The sequence below is a fragment of the Sceloporus occidentalis genome, unplaced genomic scaffold, assembly GCF_023333645.1.
Source record: "Sceloporus occidentalis isolate IW3139 unplaced genomic scaffold, rSceOcc1.0.p SCAF_3, whole genome shotgun sequence".
NCBI classification, from domain to species: domain Eukaryota; kingdom Metazoa; phylum Chordata; class Lepidosauria; order Squamata; family Phrynosomatidae; genus Sceloporus; species Sceloporus occidentalis.
Genome location: NW_028316983.1, coordinates 72,339,174 through 72,355,999, shown reverse-complemented (window position 1 = coordinate 72,355,999; position 16,826 = coordinate 72,339,174). Strand labels below are relative to the sequence as shown.

Sequence of the window (16,826 nt, the reverse complement as noted above, 5' to 3'; positions counted from 1 at the left end):
CCTATGGATCTAGCCCTTTCTTTCTTCGGATTGTTGTTTCTATAGGATGGATAGTGGACAGACTACATCAGTAATACCTTGAAGCCATCAAGCCATATAGGCCATTTCTCATAGCTGTTTGTGTCAAGTTCTGTAAGGGAGATGGGGTAGTCATATTTCAGCCATTGTCTTCCAAAGTAAAATGCTGCAGGTGGGTTGAAGCAGAACTGGGCTGTTGTCAAGCCTGACCAGGGTAAATTCATTGCTTTATCCACTGCAAACTGAAACAGCACAGAAAATAAGAGATCGATCTACAGAACAGCAGAACTTATTACAAAGGCTTCTAAGGCTTAGTTCACTTAGTTCAGTATTTTTAAGTGTGGAGTGCTGAGCCTGATTTCCTTTAATTCTGAGGATAACCCTTAAAATATAGGGATTTTTACTCCTCATAGCAATCGTATAGGGAACGTGAAGCTGATTCTGTTATTTCATACAAAGTTGAGATAATGTTATATATATTCCACTGTGCTCTACTGAAAAAATGTATTTTTTTCTTTTCCTCCTATTTTTATTCCAGTGATTTATATGCTGCATCTTTTATCAGACAGCATCACTTTATTCTTAAAATAGTTTTCAGGTGTAACGAGAGCTCGATATTTTACATGGATATTTGTAACTTTGGGTTTTGTGAAATTTCTTCCCTTTGAATTCCTGTTCTTTCAGTTCAACAAGAGATGCAAACAACCTTTAGTACAGGGGTGGGCAACTATGGAAGGCCATACTTGCTCCTACAAAATTAAAAACAATTTTTAAAAAAGCTTCCAACCCTCTAGGGGGTAAGAGTGTGTTTTCACCATGTTTTGGGTTTCAAAAAATGAATCTTTTAGGTCTAATTTGGCCCAGGGTGCCATCAAAATGTGGTAAAAATGAACTTCATGCTCTCAAGTGGACGTTTTGGGGCAAACGTTTTATTTTTTAAATTTGCTTTGCAAAAATTGTTCTTGAACCCTTGGGGGAGGCAGGGGGGCTCTATATGTGGTGGAAATGACCACTCAATATTTGGGCGCATTTTGGAGCAATTTTTAAAAATTTTTGAAAAACATGTTTTGAAATATTTTTGACCCTTGAGGCCATAAAAATTACATTGGGGGCTGCATGCAGCTAACAGGCTGCACTTTGCCTACTCCTGTTTTAGGGGTCCATGTTACGCTGAGTCTGGGCATTTTGATAAGTCTAACTACTCTTTCATGTTGGTATTATGTTTTTTCACAGCATACTTTACTACCAAAGTGCATGGGAATGGCAGCTGTTAGTGAACTTTTGCTTGAAAATATATATTTCAGGTTTATCCTGTAGCTGATTTTCCTCATTATCCTGCTTACAATTTAAGAGTTCTTTTTCTATTTAAAAGAGAAATTGTTTGACAGTAGTGGTGACAAGACTAGCACAATCACACACAAATAGGGTTGCCAACTTTTCATCTTGACCCTGCTGTTGTGCCTATCCCCAGCAATTAAGCAGATTATAGTATTTGATTCTGTTCTGTTAAAAGCTTCGCCTGCTAATTACCATACATGAAGCTGAAGTAGAGGCTGTGGTACACAGCCAGATATAAAAGTCGGATGCTGTTTTCAAGCGCAGGCCTAGATTCAGGTTTGTAATAAGGAAGCAGTCCTGTTGATGACTTTTTTAGAATATGTGTCAACAGTATGGCATCCAGATGTTTTTGGAGTGTCGCCCCCCACAATCTGTTCCCAGCACATTCAATAGAGAGGGGTGATGGGATATGCAGTTCAGTAACTTCTGACTGGAAGTACGTTGCCCATTCCAGATTCAGAGGCTTGCTTCAAATGTAGTATATATGAACACTTTTATCCTGTGCATATATACTCCTAATTTATATCAGAAGATCTTATTCCCAAATCAATGTGTGCATAATTTTAGTCTCCTACCCAGAAGTGTACAAAACTAGTTGCTCATGCTAGCCAAGGCACTGCTATTCACCTTGATGCCATATGCTGGGATGTATCTGGAGATGTAGGTGAGGTTGAAAGGCTGTGCCTTGCTGCCTGGTACCCATGTTAGTTTCTGGTGGATCCAAGTGGAGATCTCCTCATCTGTGATTAAACACTTCTTACATCCAGCAAGCTGCTGAACAATTTCTCGAACTGAAACTACTGATCTACATGGAACAAAAGCTGTGATTCTCAATATGGCAGATACTTAGTAAACTTGTCATTCATATACCCAACATTTTACTTCTAAAATGATTTGAAACCAACGGTTACAGGTTGACTTTTCCTTGTCCAGAATTTTGAAATCCAAAATATTCAAAAACCAACACTTTTTTCATGGGTGGATGCGGTAGTGACATCTTTGCTGTCTGATGGTTCAGTGTATGCAAACTTTGATTCATGCACAAAATTATTTAAAATATTGTATAAAATTACCTTTAGTTTCTGTGAATGTGAAACATAAAATACATTTATGTTTAGATTTGAGTCTCAACCATAAAATGGTCGGATCAGGGCCACGGCATGTAGTTGTCATGGCACTAAATGGGACAGCCTGTTCAGCCTCTTAGTGAAGCATCTAGTAAGTGTCCTGTATTAAACCAGAGTAGTACTTCTTGTGCTTCCTGGCGCTGGGACTCGTTTTCTTTCAGGTTTATCACACGTGAGGAATTTCTCTTAACTTCGAATGAAAAGAAAGTGGGGCCAGAACGCATTCACGTAAAGTTGTTAGTTTAGCGAAATTACATGAATGCTCATTGCATTCGAACTGGCTCCCCATTGCCCCAAAATAGCATGCCATTGCCTGAATTTGTGTGTGGCAGTCTATCACGCAATAACGTGAAACCCCATGATTGCACTCAGACTGACTTCTCATTGCCCAAATTTGTGTGTTGCAGGTTATCGTGCAATAACGTTAAACCATATGATTGTGTTCAGATTGCCATTAGATTATACTTCCAATTTCCCTTGTCTGATAAACTCCTTTGTGAATGTCCTTTAATAAATTATTACATGGGCAAATATGATGATGTTTTGTCTTCAGTTTTTACTATAAGCCCTTATATTTCTTATTAGCTCAATTGTTTGTTTCTAACTTAGCTATCTTTAAAAATATAGGTGGCAATGCTGCTATTTTAAATGATACTCAGACATCATCATTTCTAACTTTGCTACTTCTCCTTTAAGTATTTCCAGGTATATAGAATCAAATTAGTTCTGTTAAAAGCCACTGTATTTCATACAGCACGTTATACACATCCAGTCTTGATGTAGTTAATGCATATCTGACAGCAAAGAAATTTAAAATTATTTGGAAAAACTGCTTAGCAAACCATTTTAGGGAGCCTATCCCAGAACTGTAGTTACTAAGCAATGTCCTAGATACCACACTGAAATCTCACTTTAAGAAAGGATACCATTCCAAGCAGAATGTCCTTCATCAGTGTATGAGAACGAGACTATGCAAATATGCTCAAACCAGGCAATATCGAGCTTGAGCAGCAAACATTGACAGAGTAGTTCTCTGATTTCCAAGATGATGTATCAGCACGAATAGAATAGATTCGAATGGTGGCGAACTCCTTCAGTGCATGAGGTCTTATGAGTGTATAACAGATTAAAAGGAATAAAACTGTATATGTTAACATCCCTTACATAAGAAATTTGCAAGTGGTGATTTGGAATAGGGATACTGATAGACATATTTAGGGCTGCTAAGATGGTCTTTTCCTTCCATTAATCCTATAAAGTATGAGCCAGAATAAGCTCAGCTCACCTGGTCATCATGGCTTCATAGAGGCAACTTTCTCCTGCAGTAGGCCTGGCTGAGTATGAGTAATAGACCCCATCAGAATAATCAGCCCTTGGTTGGAAGAGGCCCAGCTTGACCCAGTGTGCCTGGGGGACCATACTTCTTTTCAAGGTGTGATGATTGGAATCTACAGGAGCCTTGAGAAGCCTCACCAGCAGGGTTGCACAAGGCACATACCTATGGGGAAGATAAGAAGACATATTAAGAAATTCTAAATCTGGTGATGACATGGGGCAAGAATTATAAGGCATACAAGCCTGGAGAGCCTTACCGGCCTATTGAGGTCAAAGTATGGATAGAGAAGGGCTGGTCTGGACAAGGGCCATTGTGAAAAATTCGGAGCTGGTGAGCACCATCATTTAAGGAGACCTGGGGGAAAACAGTAAATCAACTACAACCAACAGATCATGGCTTAGGCCCAGGTTACTTGGAGGACCGCCTCTCCCTATATAATCCACCCCGCACACTCAGGTCAGCCGGGAAGAATCTGTTGAGGGTTCTGACTGCAAAATATGCATCGACCTCGCAAAGGGCCTTTTCTGTCTCGGCCCCCAAAATTTGGAACACCCTTACCGATGAGCTCCGTTCTATCACCTCCCTGGATCTCTTTAAAAAGAAACTGAAGACCTTTTTCTTTCTTCAAGCTTTCCCCCATGTGCTCTGATATCATGTGGTTCCCCCCCATATGTATTTTGCATCATGGATCATCAGCTCAGCTGGCTTTGACTTGGGTTAAAAGTTTTTAAATTGTACTTAAAATTTTCTACACAGTTTTATCGTATGTATATATTGTAATTTTATTTTGTATTGTTGTATTGTTGTATCCTTTTGTTCTGTACACCGCTTTGATCAATGTGGAAAAGCAGTATAGAAATAAATATTATTATTATCATCATCATCAACATCATCATGTTTTGGCATCCTATTTCTTGCAATAGTTTTGTTCTAGGTACAGGTGACAGGGCAAAAGCATTTGTTTTACTGCACCTCTGGAAAATGTCTTGTGTTGCTATACAGGGCACACCATCTAAAGTAGAAGGAACTGGGATAATCTAATGATGCCTGATGTAAAGGGGAGACTGCGTCTCAGGATGTTTTATTCTACAAGTTACCCAATGCATTTTGGCAAAGAAATATTTATTTGGCCTTTTTTGGGTCTACTAAAAAAGGTGGGTGGGTGGACAATATGTATGCATTAATCATTACTAGTCTTGCTGATTATGCCTTGTGTGTACATGTGTTAATACATATTTATTGACCCCCTCCTTTTTCCCTTGTAACAGTCCCTGAATGTGTCGCATGTATTTGTGGAGTAAACCGTTTTTAAATATATTCTGCAACTCAGTCTCTCCTTAACATCAAACAGGAAAAAAAATCATTTGTTTTGTGAACTCTTACATGGAACTTTCTATGAACTTGAATGCATCCTCATGCCATGATAAAAGCCTCTCTTTTGATATCAAATGGAATTTTTCCAATATTATTCTGTTACCATTCTGGTCTTCAGAAGAGAATGAGGGTTCCTTGAAATAAGAACTACTAAGGATGAATTAGGTACCTTTAAGACAAAGAAGGCAGCAGTTTTCCTTACACTACCCTCCCAGAGCCTATCAGCGTTGTAAAATTGGATTCAAGCCATTCCTTAACTTCATTTCTAGGACTTAGACTGATTCCTTTGAATTCTATTTTCCATTTCAGTTAACTCACCCGAATCCCCTCAGCTCCTGGCTCTGGGGCTGTGTATGTTCCAGATTCCACGAAAAGATTGAGGGCTGCCCAGCCAATCTGTATCAGCCTAGAGCTGAAGGGGTCAATGGAATAAACCTGCAGAGTATCCAGATACATTATTTAGTATTTTTTCTCCATTTAGTACCCATAGTTATTTCATTTTAGAAATACTGGCATTTGTTAGCACCCCCTTTACCTACATATCACCCAGACTCAGCACAAACCTTAAAGAGAAGAGTTGCACAAGGTGTTAAACCTAGTTCTCGCATTTCAATTGAGTAATTGTAAACTGGATCAAAGATGCTGCTATTCAAATCAATCTCAGTGTAAATGTCTGGGCCAATCCTAAAAAAAAGGAAAAGAGCATTTTCCTATGAGTGAGGATCATCAAGCAACTCTGCTGTTGCAGGTACCTTGGAATGAACTGAAACCCTTTCAGGCTACAACTTCATAACTAGTGGTAAAAAAACCAATAAATAATGACTGTCAAAAGGGATATCATGAAGCTGTATGCTTGACAGCCATTCTCTTTCCACTTTTTCTTCCTCCTAATATACTTCGGATACATAAATTTTGGCTTAGTTCACAAAAAGAGATGAAAAGACAAAACCATGCTTTCAGTCTACCACTTCAAACCATTAATGAGAGATCTTATGATCTTATGAACTCCTATAAATAAACTTCTCTTTACACATACAAAACTAGATTTTAGAAAGAAGAGGTCTAGACTAGTTCTTCATGATCTCTGATTCACACAAATGGGTACTCTGCACCTGCACAGTACACTATTCAGAACCTCTTAGAACTGTTAATGCTTTTTGAGGGTAATTCCTCCCATCCCAACAATATCTATCTTTACAATTCCTGCCTAAACTCTCAGTTACTTTTCATCCATTGTGTCACTAGCATCATAGGAATGTCTCTCTTGAGCTGTACTTGTATTCAGAATACAAGATCCTACAGGTTCTTTGATTTTGGCTTGGTTTAGCTTCTCTCATGGTTATCCTTCAGACTTGCTCTTTTTATTGAACTAGAGGCTCTTCTAACATTATAGCATAGGAACCAGTCACTCTTTTAGTAACTTTTCTTTATGTCACCTGGGTAATGTCAGATGTTGCAGATGATGTGCAAGAAACCTACGACACAATTCCTTTTGACATGAGCATATTGAAACTGAAGCAATGCTGGCATGGGAAAGGGATATCTCATAGGCTTATCCCACATGATCTGGGCTTTCTGACACTATCTAAGCAGCTCCCCTCCATCTGAAGGTTAAAATTCAGAACAGGACCCACAACAACACTGACACATATTTTAGTAGAATGACTTTCATATTTTGAGAGTGGGAGGGAAAATAGCCATCCTTCCTTACTGTTTGTAGCTTCTGGTAAAGATGCAAGCAGCCACCCTGGTAACTGTGACACCATCTGGCAGGAAGCGAGCTCCATCGATGTACAAGTCAAAGCCATCCCCAGCATCAAAAGACTCCACAGGAGGTGTCTCCCTGACATGATAAATAAAAGCTTCCTGCAGAAATGAGTTCCAACCCAGAGAATATTATAACACACTGTGCAAGTTGGGTTTGGGGAGCAAATGGGAAACCTGTGATGACGTCTAGCCTCCTCAAGTCAAGAAAAGATTGTTTTTTATATATTCAGGGAAATAATTGCTATATGCTGAAGACAGAGGTAGTTCCTTCTTGCTTATGTGCTCTTGCACATGAGATAAAATTTGAGAAAAGGGAACAAACAGCCTCTCTCCTGCAACTTGCAATGCCTTAAGTGTGTATTACTACCAAAGACTTTACAAGTGGGCTTAACGGATCTCATTCATTATATATATATAATGAATGAGAGGCTGTTTGTTCCCTTTTCTCAAATTTTATCTTATGTGCAAGAGCACATAAGCAAGAAGGAACTACCTCTATCTTCAGCATATAGCAATTATTTCCCTGAATGCTCAAGCAGCCAGTATGGGGCTGGGCAGGGCATATCCCTGTAGTCAGTCAGTGGCCAAGAACCCCAGAGATGCATCAGGGGCAAGAAAATGCTGTGCCTCCAATATATATCCTGGTGTAAGTAAGGTTAGTGAGGTTTGAGAGCCAGCATGGTGTAGTGTTGGACTCCAACTTGAGATCAGGGTTCACTTTCTCCACTCAGCCACGGAAACTCACTGAGTGACCTTGGGGAAGTCACACTCTCTCAGCCCCAGAAAACCCTGTTATAGGTTTGCTTAGTTGGAAACGGCTTGAAGGCCCACAACAAGGTGAGCATTACATGAGTGTATGTAAGGAACAACCAATATATTATATGATATATATTCTTGCCAATACATTATATATGTATGTATCTATTTTCATTTTTTAAATAATTTTTTATTTGGCTTTTAAAAGAAAACCAAAGAAAAATGAGTCAAATGTACATACACACACAAAAAAATACTTCGTAATACACACAATATGCACAATTCACCCCCTGACCCCCACCCCTAATAAAAAGACTTCCCACTTCTTTCTAAATGTGACTTATAATTATCACTTAACTTCTCCTTGAATCATTATTACATTCTCTTACTAATCAAAATTAATAGTTACTTATAATTTATATCTCTTTCATGTACATAAATCAAGTTTAATTTGAGTTGGCTCTATTTACTATAAAACCCCATAGTTCTGGTAATCCCCCTTGTTTGTTTTATATACTCCATAAAAGGTCTCTAAGAGCCAGTGTGTTGTAGTGGTTTGAATATTGCACTACGACTTTGGAGACCAAGGTTTGATTCCCAGCTCGACTATGAAACCCACTGGGTTACCCTGGGCAAATCACATGTTCTCAGCCTAAAGGGAAGGCAATGGCAAACCTCCTCTGAACATATCTTGCCAAGAAAACCCCATGATAGGCTCATTTTGGGGTCACCATAAGTTGAAAACAACTTGAAGTCACACAACAACAACAAAAATCTCCATATTTTCAAAAAGTGTTCCTGTGGGGTTTTTTTTATTAAATATGTTAACTTGTCTCAATGAGCCAATTCCATAATCAACTCTATCTATATCTATTTTCATTAAAAAAAACTTATTCAAAATGTTCAGTACTCACATGGGGCCATGTTTTTGTAAGGTCAAATACAGATGGTGATTCTTGTGGAAAAGGAAGTTCAGGCTTCTGGGAGCTAAAGATGTGCAGTCTCAAAGTTGCATCACCATACAGCTTAAAGTCCTGGTCCTTCTGTTCTGCTGACTGAGATGCATCACCCATGTGCCAGCAAGGAAGAAAGCATAATAAGAGATGTCTAAGAAACAAGGAATCTATATACTATAGAATGATAATCCTACAAATATTACACAGCTTCTATTTTAAATGACTTTAGTTTTAAGCTAAACCATTTAGTTTTAAGTGAACCATTTAGGAGTGTTGTCTTAACAACAACTGCAAGACTGGAATTAGCAACTGATTTTGTCCAGTCTCCTGTACACTGTGCTGTTACATTAATGTTGATGTGTCCAGAGGTTTAGCTATAGGTGGAGCAAAATAAGGACATTGACCCTTCAAATGAGTATTTTGTTCCCTACCTGAAATTTTTCTTCAATCCACATTTCTGGCATTGCAATGTCTTAACATTGAGCATTTAGAAATACAATTTAAGCATCCAAAGAAAAAGGGCAAGCAATGTTACCAAGGCAATAGGAATACAAGAACTATTCTAGATATGAATTATTTTCAGTTCCTTACTTTCTACAATGCTTGAAATTTGGGGACAGAAGGGCAATTTAATTAGGGAGGCATCATTCTAATTGGTGGGCATTACTCCCATTTTGCCCCCTCTCCCATAGTTGTATCCCTGATGTGCTATATGTATGTACCTATCTGAATTTAGTATCCTGCCCTGTGGTGCACTTACCATCACTGACAAGGATACTAGAGGTGGCACAGGGGCATGATACAGCATCAGAGTGTGGGTCCCTGTATTCCAAACAGGTATTCTAGGTCCTCCTTCCTTCACTTCATCTGAAGAGTCAAATGGAGAAATCTTTACTCCTACAAAGGGACTGGCACTATGAAATCCTTAATTCATGTAGAGGTGAGGTGGAGAACATGGATTTCATACAGCTTCTGAGCATTTATTTTGAGAACATCAAAGACCCCTCCCCCTTAAGCTCCCTGAATCCTCTCCCAAATAAAAAATATTCCTGGGCTGACTTTGGGCCAATGTTTTATAGCCCAAAATAGTCCACAAACACTGAGTTTTTACCCATTCCCTCAGGCCACAAATACCCTCAACTTTTTTTAAAGATTATATTGGCTGAATAACACAAGGATTGGAGCCAATAGTTACACTGCATAAGTTCTAGTATGCCCAGGCAGTGGCATCACTAGGTTTGGTGTCACCCAGTGCAGTAACTTATGGTGTCATCCTCCCCATTGGCCTCCTCCCATTTCACACCATACAGGATCCTTAGTAATGCTTTTTTGCACTAATGTTACTTGTAAATTGTAATTCCCATATACCACTGAATGTAATGCTAATAGTTGTGACATAAACAACTAGCAAAATTAAAATTATACCTTCAAATTACAATATCATAAGCACAACCTATGTATTTACATATACATAGTGAAGATTTGGTTAAAATGTGATCTTTTTAAAGAAAAATTAAAAATAAGATTTTTTTTAAATTTCAAATTTTTACATTTTAAAAATAAATTTTGAAATATGCAATTTTAATTTTAAAAAATTCTGGGGCCTCTCCTTTCTCCTACAACTGAACTTCACCTCATTCCCACCATCTCTTAAAGCATTTTAAAGGGAAGCAGATGAATGCCAAAGCCCATTTCTGCCAAAAGGTAGTTGTTTGAGGAACAGTGGTGTCACCCCCCCTCCTTAGGATGTCACCTGGCACAGTCTGCAGCCCCTGCACCCCTGTAGTGATGCCACTGTGGCCAGGATATGCAGGTGTGGCCCACAAGGATAAAAATTGGCCCCTGCGTGCCCATACAGTTACCCACCTCTGCAACTGAGGGTTTTCTAATACCAGGCCAACTAAAATATGAGCAGAATACCTGCAAGCATCATTTTAGAAGATTTAGACAGCCTGGTCAGCCTGAGCATAGTCCAGGCAGCTAGCCATTTTTCATTCCCCAGTAACGGTTGGTGCTGAGGCTTTGATCCTTTGTCCCAAGGGGTAGATGCCATCCTCCCACTGGGCCAGTGGTAAAAGCGAATGATAAGGATCATGTCCTCCTGTGGTGTAACATCCCGGAAGGTTATCTGAAGGAGACAAAGGAAAGCAGCACAGAGGAACCATGAAGTCGGGTGGTATGCATGGTTACTATCTTGCTATAAACTATCAGCATGATCACCCATTTCTTCCATTCCTTTCCTCATTAATCGTTTAAAAATCTTCTCTGTGTTCTCATTAAGAATAGGTGAAGCTTGTTCTAGGCTCAGTTATGCAGAGCCATATCATAGGACAAGTCAAAACCCATGTTTTGCATATAACAATAAAAACATCCTAGAGACAGGAACTCAGGCAACCCCAAAAGTTGAAGCTATTTCCCTTCATAAGCTGCTGATGCTGAATCTATGACAAAGAGTGCCTAGTACAGTATAGGTATTGGTGCAATATTCACATAAATCTTTCATATAGGGTTACAGAACTAGGGCAGTTAGCATAGATTAAACTGTTTACAAAACATCTCATCCGCAGCAGCCCATAACATTTGTGTATCATCATCATCATCATCATCATCACCTTCTTCTTCTTCTTCTTATTATTATTATTATTATATCCCATCTTTTTCCCAATATAGGGACTGAAGGCAGCAAAGAACATGTACTGAGATTATTCTTGTCACAGAATCATGATCACCTGGAATTTTCTGATGAAATGTAGACTGTCTGGATACAGGGTTGCCAAACAGAACTACTGAGTGCCATAAAAAAAAAAACCTCTGTGCACACAGTTAATACCTCACATGCACTATTTGCATTTCACTGAACTGTCCAAGGGCAATTGGCATTGATGCTGTTGAGCAAAAGAGGGAGAGCAGGCAGGCAGGTGGAACTTTGTATGGATAAGGCAAACAGATATTTCTTTGCATGTTTCAGGCTGGGGAAAATGGCAGCTGTGCTTCTATGATAATGAGGTGTGGGCAGCAATTCCATCCACCTAGATGAAGCATCTGTACCTAATCCTGGATGTGACAGGTGTTTACATCTGAATTATACCTGTGAGATAATTGCCCCCAGTGCTGTGGGAAAGGTACCACATGTATGTTGTTGCTTCCTCCAACTTCTTTGGATCTTGATCTCCTTTGCAACCTGATCAGTCATGTTTTAAGTTTGTCTTTTCTGTTAGTGGCCTCAAAACCAGTGTTTGACATAAGTTAAACCTGAAAGACAATAACTTGCCTACAGACAGTTCACAATAGGAATGTGAATCTGAATTCCCCATCTGCAAACTTAATGATCTCTGTCCAGGATACCATTCTGTACCTCTTGCTCTCCAAACACGAAGTAGCCATGTTTGATGTTGGATCTGATGGAATTAGTGAAGTAATTCAGTCCTGAATCCCTGGTGGCAATCACCTAGAGGAAAGCATTGTTGCTTTTTAAATGTGATTCATGTCCCAATTTCAGTTATTTTCACGTGTTATACTACATGCAAACATTTTCTACTTTTGAATGGTTCTATTAGCTTTCCTTATGACATAACCTAGCAATGCTACTCAAAGGGGTGGTCTGTGGACCACTTGCTGGTCTGCAAGCTATTGACTGCTTGTCTGTGGCAAGTTTCCAGGAAAGAAACACTTGTAATCAATTATATGAATAATGTCCCTGTTCCCAGGACACTGAGGGGAAAAAAACTTGCTAGTGCCCCATGTCAGATAGCTTACGAAGCACTGATCTAGAGAATGACTGGCTTTTGAATAGTAAGGATATTATAGTCCTAGCATATACTGTGAGGTTCAGCTATCTTAAATTTCTCTATATATACTGCCCTGGGTTAGGCAGGAGCTTGCAAGAAGTAAAGAAGACTCTGAAGTCTTCTATATGTTTTTATTTAGTCATAGGGGATTTTGCTACATTGGGGTAGAATGACCCACCAGTCCCTTTCAGTTGATAAGTTCTGTGCTATAGGAAGAAGAAGACAGTTTCTTTGTGGCCTCAGCCTTGATTTTCAGAAATGTCCACCAGAGCAGGTTACATAGCTCTCATCCACAGTTAAGAAGCTCCTAGCTACCTTGAATACAGAAAACTTCCTCACAACATATCAAAACTTTGCTCTATCTACCTCCATATTGTGTACACTGACTAGCAGTGGTTGCTCAAGGTTTCAGACAAGGATTTCCCCCAGTCCTACCTGACAGTGCCAGGGCTTTAGTCAGGGCTTTTTCATGAAAAGCATGTAAGCCTTTCCCCTATAATCATGTTAAGAGTGCAGGAATGTTGAACCCAGGTATATCAGTTCCTAGATGGGGCACTAACCATTATACCACAGTGGGTCTAATGACAGAGTAGCATTTGATTCCTACCTGACCAGTTTTCTGCTGGTAACCTGTCAGCCGGATGACCCCATCTCCAAGTGGGGCATCTTTCACTCTATCAAGGATGAACCCCAATTGTCCTTTTTCTTTCTGATGCTGATGTTGTGGCCTCTGGAGTGCTGTTTCACTTCTTCTAAAATAATCAGATGGCTATTAACATACTCTACATCTCCCTTGAAACAGCATGCAGCATTCTTCCACACTGGGAACAAATATCACTTTCCCACCATAGAAGAAATTTGCTAGTTAAGCAGTTGACCTTAATTCAAATGAAAGTAAATCCTACATCTCATTTGATCTGATAAAGCAGTAGTGACCCAGATTACCTCACAACTACCACTGCTTTTGAACCAATGTGACTTCCAGAGTCCAATCCATCTTGTGGCCAGTCCTACTATTAGGCAGAGCTAGGCAATCACTAGAGGCAGTGAATGTAGGGGAGGTTGGGGAGAGGAGGCAGTAGCACCATCCTTCTCTGGCCAGTTCTTCTGATTCCCCCGACTATTCTGCTCTATTAGAGGACAGAGTTATATGGTATACAGGACTGTTACAGTTGATTCAGTAAAGCTACACCAACCCACATTTCAGTATAACCACTACTTTTGAAGCAGTGATCCCTACATGACCAGTATGTGCCATCCTTGAAGTAAAATTCAGATGCCAGTCCAGTATGCAGAATGATTGCAGATCATCTCATTCTACATGGTAGATCTAGGGTTTGATTTGTTAACTCTATTGTAATTTGTTGTATTTTATTGTTGTAACCCACCCGGATTCTTCGTGATTGGGCGGACTAGAAATAAATCTATTATTATTATTATTATTATTATTATTATTATTATTACATAATGTCAAAAGATTTTGGGCAAGAGTGTTGTTGAGCCTGGCCTCTTTGGGTTCTAGCTTTGAATCTATATTCCAGAACTGTAGATCTATAGCTAACTTACATTAATAATGAAGATGGCATAGGCAATAAATAAATAAATAAAAATGCATATTTGTGTCTTAGGCTTTGGTCCTAGGTCTTTTAAATCCAGTAATGACTCTAGCTTTCAGTTACCCTAGGTGCATATAATTTGTTCAAGAGGATCCTGTGAGCCAGCTCCTTCTCTAGGCAGCAGAATGATATTTTGCATCATCAGCTTGTGGGGCTGTGCAAGCCAGGCAGTTCTGACCACTTTTTTCTATTTCAACAGTTATGCTGGGAGAAGATAGGAGAGATCATCATCCCACTGACATAATAAAGGGAATAAAACACATTGTACTCAGTCTTTACCTGGAAGGATACAGAGAAGCTTTTCTTCTTGGTATCTTGGTGCTGCCAGTGTCACAGCCGGGAAAGTGGGAGACAGGAAAAATGAAGAAGGGGAGGAAGAAGGTTGCTACTTCTAAACAGATTGCAATACCAAGATCAGAAAATTATTTCTTTAAGAAGCCTCAAACATTACTCACCTAGGTATTAGGAAGCAGAGAAGGAATGTTAGGAGTAGTCAATCATATGGATAAGTAAAGTATGATGTACAGAAAAGTAAGTGAAAAGAAAATAATCTTGTTGGTAGGATTCAATTGTTATGTATTTTTCTTAAAAGATATGGGGAACTGTCAGCATATTACATCTACAAACTATTTGTCAAGTGTACAACATGCAAAACAGGGTGGTATTAAGTAGTAAGTCATTCACCACTAACTGGAGGCTGATGTGAGATAATCTAGATGAATGACAAAAAATAATGATCAGGTACTATACATATATACTCTCCTTTCTTATATATATGACTGAAGAACATATACCATTCTTTCTCAATCAAATATCCTAGAACAAAAATGCAGAAACAAAAATAATCAGCACAGACATGGGAATGAAACTGAATGACTCATGGCTCAATATAAAGAGAGATTGTATCTGAGTTGACATTACTGATGAAGCATGTGGATATGGAACAACACCATTTGAAAATAATGTGTAGCTGTTAAATGAAACATGAGCAAAGGCTAAAGGTAAAAGACACCTTGGAGTTTATCACACGGGAGGAATTTCTCTTAATTTCGAATGAAAAGAAAGTGGGGCCAGAACGCATTCACGTGAATTCGCTAGCTCAGCAAATTTACGTGAATTTGAACTGCGTTCCAACTGACTTCCCATTGCCCGAAAATAGCTTGCCTGAAATTGGGTGTGATCATCTCTCACGCAATAACGTGAAACCCCATGATTGCGTTCGGATTGCCATTGGATTATACAGTACTTCCAATTTCCCTTCTCTGATAACGTCCCTTGTGGCTGGCTTCTCCTATACCAGGAGTAAGGTACAATATACAGTCCAGGGGCCAGGTTAGACTCTTCCTGGAAAACCTCCTGAGGGACCAGATGGTGTCAAGGAGATAGGCCTCTCTAGGGGTATAGTTATAAAGAAAGCAAAATGAGGGCTTTGCCCCTCCCCCCAATAAAATATTCTGCCTGAGATGAAATATTCCTTCAGTCCCCAGGTTTGTAGCATTGCAGAAAGTGAGACATCTAAAATTATTCCCATCTGTAAGACTTTAGGTATATTCACTGTTAGCATTCCCTTGATAACTACTGTCTGCCCTTTTTCTTTGGGTGTATTAGTATTTTTTTAACTGAAGTTTTAAGTTTCTGAAAACCTAGAAATTTGAGGACTGAAGGAAAATTTAATTGGGGTGGACAGAATTCATATTTGAGAGGCACAATGGCCTAATTCCCCACCATCACCACCACAGCTACACTCCTGAGCCTCTCTCTTTCTCTAGACCTGTTCTCCTACAGACTCCTAAGTCCTAAGTCCTTTCTCTGCACAGAGACAGGAATAGTGATTACCCTGTGTATAGAAAAAGGGATTCAGCTGGTACCATGTCAAAGAAGAAGTTAAGCAAATTCAGCCTGCAGCTGGAAGAGTCACTAACCAGCTCAGCAGCCACTGAATACACAGCCAATTTATACTGCTTCTGTTATCCCTCACTGAAATTGCACATGCTGGCTGGGGAATCCTGGAACATGCAGCCCACAAAAAGTAAAATTTCTGAGCTCCATGTAGTGATGTGAGGTGAATAACACCTATGAAGACTGGAGGTTCTGTTCTAGTTAACAGCTATGAACTAATGCACCACAAATGTGTAAATGTATTTAATCTGGTAGGGGTGGGGATGTACACACAAGAAGAGAGAATCTGGAAAATAATAATCATTCAACAACTACATATGTAGAGCCACAAAGATTTCTCCTGCATCTAGTGTGTTGCTATAGTGCAATACTGGAAGGTCAGGAGAAACAGGCACCCACCACCATAAAAGTTGTTGGGAGAACATGTGATCAGCATTTGAACCTTAGTGCCCTTTCACACTACACAATAATAGCACTATGATTCCACTTTAACAGCCATGGCTGCATCCTATGGAATCCTTAGGCTTGCTGTTCAGTAAGGGCTGTTTGGCTGAGAAATTAAGACCTCTCCCTGAACTGTAAATTCCAGGATGTGGCCATGCCAACTGAAATGGAATCATAGCACTATAATTGTGTAATGTTAAAGGGTCCCTAGATTACTGTAATCACTTATAGACATCACTGGCTATAATCTTTCTCTGATGTGCTGATGGAGCATTTCCGCAATGTGTGATGTTTTCAGGGAATAGATTATATGAATGAACGCACCCAATCTGAGTTTTACCACCACCAGAGCCACACACCAATAAACCCTTAAAGAAAGTCTTTGGATCAAGCAGAAAATGATCACA

At 39.4% G+C, this 16,826-nt stretch overlaps 1 protein-coding gene across 3 annotated transcripts in view; it reads right to left on the bottom strand.

Annotated features, from left to right (window-relative positions):
- Positions 1-16,826, bottom strand: part of CCDC17 (coiled-coil domain containing 17) — a 48,863-nt gene that overhangs the window by 7,106 nt on the left and 24,931 nt on the right. For 2 of the 3 annotated variants that reach the window (XM_089514995.1, XM_089514996.1), the window contains exons 16-28: positions 14,356-14,397; positions 13,068-13,212; positions 12,028-12,120; positions 10,593-10,800; positions 9,433-9,539; positions 8,631-8,771; positions 6,905-7,059; positions 5,757-5,877; positions 5,512-5,628; positions 4,076-4,173; positions 3,769-3,981; positions 1,984-2,161; positions 78-260 (exon numbers count right to left, since the gene is read on the bottom strand). In XM_089514995.1, coding sequence (XP_089371121.1) covers positions 78-260; positions 1,984-2,161; positions 3,769-3,981; positions 4,076-4,173; positions 5,512-5,628; positions 5,757-5,877; positions 6,905-7,059; positions 8,631-8,771; positions 9,433-9,539; positions 10,593-10,800; positions 12,028-12,120; positions 13,068-13,212; positions 14,356-14,397 — 1,801 coding nt within the window. Of the gene's footprint in view, positions 1-77; positions 261-1,983; positions 2,162-3,768; positions 3,982-4,075; positions 4,174-5,511; positions 5,629-5,756; positions 5,878-6,904; positions 7,060-8,630; positions 8,772-9,432; positions 9,540-10,592; positions 10,801-12,027; positions 12,121-13,067; positions 13,213-14,355; positions 14,398-16,826 lie in introns of those variants that run through there. The other variant, XM_089514997.1, reaches the window with a different exon arrangement.